At 39.8% G+C, this 3920-nt stretch overlaps 1 protein-coding gene across 1 annotated transcript; it reads right to left on the reverse strand.

The window, feature by feature from the left end:
- Nucleotides 1-1658: 1658 nt before the first annotated feature.
- On the reverse strand, nucleotides 1659-2603 carry LOC135887259 (olfactory receptor 4D2-like). The gene has a single exon (XM_065415028.1). The coding sequence runs from the start codon at nucleotides 2427-2429 to the stop codon at nucleotides 1659-1661; it is 771 nt and encodes a 256-aa protein (XP_065271100.1). The 5' UTR covers nucleotides 2430-2603.
- Nucleotides 2604-3920: the final 1317 nt, after the last annotated feature.

The raw sequence follows: 3920 nt of genomic DNA on the forward strand, positions 1-3920 counted from the left end.
AAAGCACCCAGCCACCATCCCAGAGCTCTGTTGGCTCCATGGGGATAGTAGGGGTAAAAATTCAAAATGTGGTCCTGACAATTCAACTCTGATACCCCTGGATTACAGATCTGTGGTGTAAGAAGAATTTTTTTGTTAGTTAATTAGATTTCACAGTGGGGCTGCATTTTAACGACTTCAGGTTATATATTTTGAGTTGATTGGAAAAGAAAAATAATCACAAGATTATCAAACAGTTTCAAAACTGTTTTATTGCCAAGGTTTTGGGAAAAAGTTATTTTTTAAATAAATATTAATGATATTTTTATCTAAAATTATTAGTTTTTTTCCAGTATTCCTCTTTTTCTTACTTCTCTCCACTTTTTCTCTTTTTTTAGTTTTTTCTCTTTCTCCAAGGAAAAAGGCATAAGAGAAGGAGAAAGGAGGTAAGAAAAACACTCACACCCAAGGAATAAGTAAATGAAAGAAGATTTTTTTTTTCATTTCTTGTTTTTTCTCTGAAAATCTGGAAATTGTATGAAAATGTTTATTTCCCAATTTTCAATAAAAATAAGAACATAAAAACAGCCAGACTCGGTCAGACCAAAGGTCCATCTAGCCCAGTATCCTGTCCTCCAACAGTGGCCAATGCCAGGTGTTTCTGAGGGAATGAACAGAACAGGCAATCATCAAGTGATCCATCCCCTGACACCCATTCCCAGCTTCTGATAAACACTTAACATAAAAAACACTTTTTAACAAAAACAATTTCCATTAAAAATTTAATAACTTTGTTTATAAATATATTTTATATCAGGATTAGGGGAAAAGACAATCAAAGACTAAAAGACAGCTTTGGTTGAACCTGTAAAGATAGAAATAAAAAAAAGAAACTTTGTATTAAAACAAACAAAGAAATACCACTAATTTTTGGTAAAAGTAAAGACTGAATTTTATTAAATCATACTGCTGACTTGTCCTATGGGAAACACAAATAAGCTGTATATTTTTATAAGAGAGAAAAGGATAAACCATAAAATATTTGAATGCCCATATTATCTATTGGAATATTCTATATTAAAAGCCTCATAACAGTTAAAAATTATTTATGTCAAAAAAATTTCAATGTATTTGAATTTTTTTTTGTCCTCCTGAGAAGACTATGATCTTTATGATTCCTTCCCCCACACCCCGTGTCATTGAAGTCATTCATGGAATATTTTTTTTTAATGAAAATTCTCTGGGTCAACTCTTCAGCTGTTGGAAAATATTCATAGGGCACTGAATTTCATCAGCTGGGGATCTGGCCAGTAGACTCCAATGGAGCTGTGGTTGACTTACAGTAGCTGGGGAATCCTGCCATTGATTTCAATAGAGTTGTGCACTGTGACAGCTGGGCCTATGGTCTACTAGCTCCAATGCAATTATTGTACATTGATTTACACCAGCTGGGGATATGATCCATTCACTCCATTAGAACTATGTTGATTTACACCAGCTGGTTACGCAGACTTCAATGGAGATTATGGCCCTTGGTCTGACTTATTTATGAAACAATTTTTCACGAGTGTGCAGGATGTGATCTCTTTTGATGGGATACACACTTCACATAGCATATACATCCCCTCTCTGATATTTTGAGGTCTGGTTTCTAATAGTAATGATCATTCAAAAATAAATTATGTCTTTAGTTTCTTCTCTGAGAACAGCATTCTGCTTATCAGTCTCCTGATGGCCTTTTTCATCTCAGCATTTCTCAGCGTGTAGATCATCGGGTTCAGCATTGCGGTGATTACAGTGTAAATGACTGAGACCACCTTGTCCAGGGTGAACTTCTTGAAGGGCCGAGCGTAGATGAAGATGCTGGGTATGAATATTAAACACACCACGGCAATCTGGGTTCCACAGGTGGACAGAGCCTTGTGCTTCCCGTCTGTGACGTGTGTCCTGATCTTGACTAAGATGATAATGTAGGAAATGAGCAGAATGATGAATACGACCACAAGGAGCACTCCACCATTGAAGACCATCTGCAGCTCAACCACATGGGTGTCAGTGCAGGCCAGTTTGATGACTTGTGGGACATCACAATAGAAATTGTCCAGGACGTTCGGCCCACAGAATGGTAGCTGGAGGAGCAGCCCCATCTGAACAGCAGAGTGAGTGAATCCACCCAGCCATGCCAATGCCACCAGCCCCATGCACATACTCTGGTTCATGATAATCAAGTATTTCAATGGTTTATAGATGGCCACATACCGATCAATTGCCATCCCCACAAGGAAAAATGCCATTGCACCCCCGATGAAGTGATAGAAGAACATCTGGAGGATGCACTCATTGAATGAGATGGTTTTGCGCTGGGTGAGAAGATCCAACAGCAATTTGGGAGCAGTGACTGATGAGTCACTGACATCTAGGAAAGCCAGGTTGGCCAGAAGGAAGTACATGGGGGTATGGAGCCGGTGGTCAGTGATCACTGTGGTGATGATGGTGAGGTTTCCCAGCCAGGTTGTCAGGTAGACTATGAAGAAGATGATGAAGAGGAATATCTGCAGGTCAGGACTCTGGGTAAGTCCCAGGAGGACAAATTCTGTCACTGTAGTGGTGAGGTTCTGTGGTCCATTTTGTGTATTTAAAATATACCTGAAATGGAACAGAAATAACAAAAAAAAGTCCACAGTGGGATTTCACTCTGCATATCCAGGCACTTCTCTTGTCCCTTTCTCATTTTCACATCCCATCTCTAACCTGCCCCAGAGATAATGGATTTCAGATCTGAGCATCCTACAGCCCCTGCTGTAGGAGCAGACTAGTGACGTGGTCATGCGAAGGCTTCAGACAGTGATGGCAGTAATGGGTCTCTGGGCTATTATCCTCTTAACTGACTTAGACTCTTCTGAAAGCACCAACCAATATCTATAACCTCTTTAGAATAGAAAAGGATCTATCAGTGATAAATGTTACCTCCCCAAACAGATTTGCCTTCCTTATTATCACGGTCTCTACCCCCACACACACAATAATAAGGCATATCCCCAGTGTTACCTTCCACAAGCTGCTGTGTCTGTCATCCCAGAGCTGGCTGTCTCCAAACAATTGCATCAGTGATCTCAAAGCTGATCTTTGCTCTCCCAACAGGCAGGGGAAGGGGACCTGGATCCATAGAGAAAAAGCCCCAGAAAACATTTTTTTGGATAATATCTGACCTCCGCTCTAAGACTGGTGTTAGAAACAAAGAATCTCTGAAATCCCTTTAGCTTTCCTGGGCAGAATCAAGAGAGTTTGTGATTTGGGGATTCTGTCTCAGGAGTCATTAATAAATTCATGGAGTGTTTCTTTTTTTATGTCTTTATTTTAGCCTTGGAAACTCAACAGGCTTTGGAAATACCCTCCTGTGCTGACTAGACTGAGGTTGATATGAGGATTAGGATGACCAGATGTCCCGATTTTATAGGGACAGTCCTGATTTTTAGGTCTTTTTCTTATATAGGCTCCTATTGCCCCCCACCCCCTTCCTGATTTTTCACACTTGCTGTCCGGTCACCCTATTTGGGATACATGGAAATAAGTGGAAAATTGGAAAATTGACTGGCCTGGGCTGTGTTCATGGCACTGGAAGAGAAATCTGAATAAGGGGTTAGCACAGGAAAAAATTAGTCAGGATGTCTGGGTTTTATGCCTTTTCCAGGAGTGAGTGGAGTCTGGTGACTATGGGATTAGAACTAAAAAAAACCTAATAATTTATTAAATCACGTATGTGAACACTCATTGGGATTCATGTCAGAAGTTTATTAACATGTTTTTTTTCAGTGAACAAAAACTTGTAACTCATCAGAAAATGGAATTTCCCACCCATGAAAAACGTTGGCCCTTTTGGCCACACCATTATGCTGGAAGCTCACATACTTCTATAATGAATTCTGGCTTCTGCAAGTGGA

The sequence above is a fragment of the Emys orbicularis genome, chromosome 12 (assembly GCF_028017835.1).
Source record: "Emys orbicularis isolate rEmyOrb1 chromosome 12, rEmyOrb1.hap1, whole genome shotgun sequence".
Lineage (NCBI taxonomy): Eukaryota > Metazoa > Chordata > Testudines > Emydidae > Emys > Emys orbicularis.

Excerpts from the sequence above, each read along its gene's own strand:
- LOC135887259 (XM_065415028.1), bottom strand. The coding sequence starts at position 2,429 with ATGTACTTCCTTCTGGCCAACCTGGCTTTCCTAGATGTCAGTGACTCA.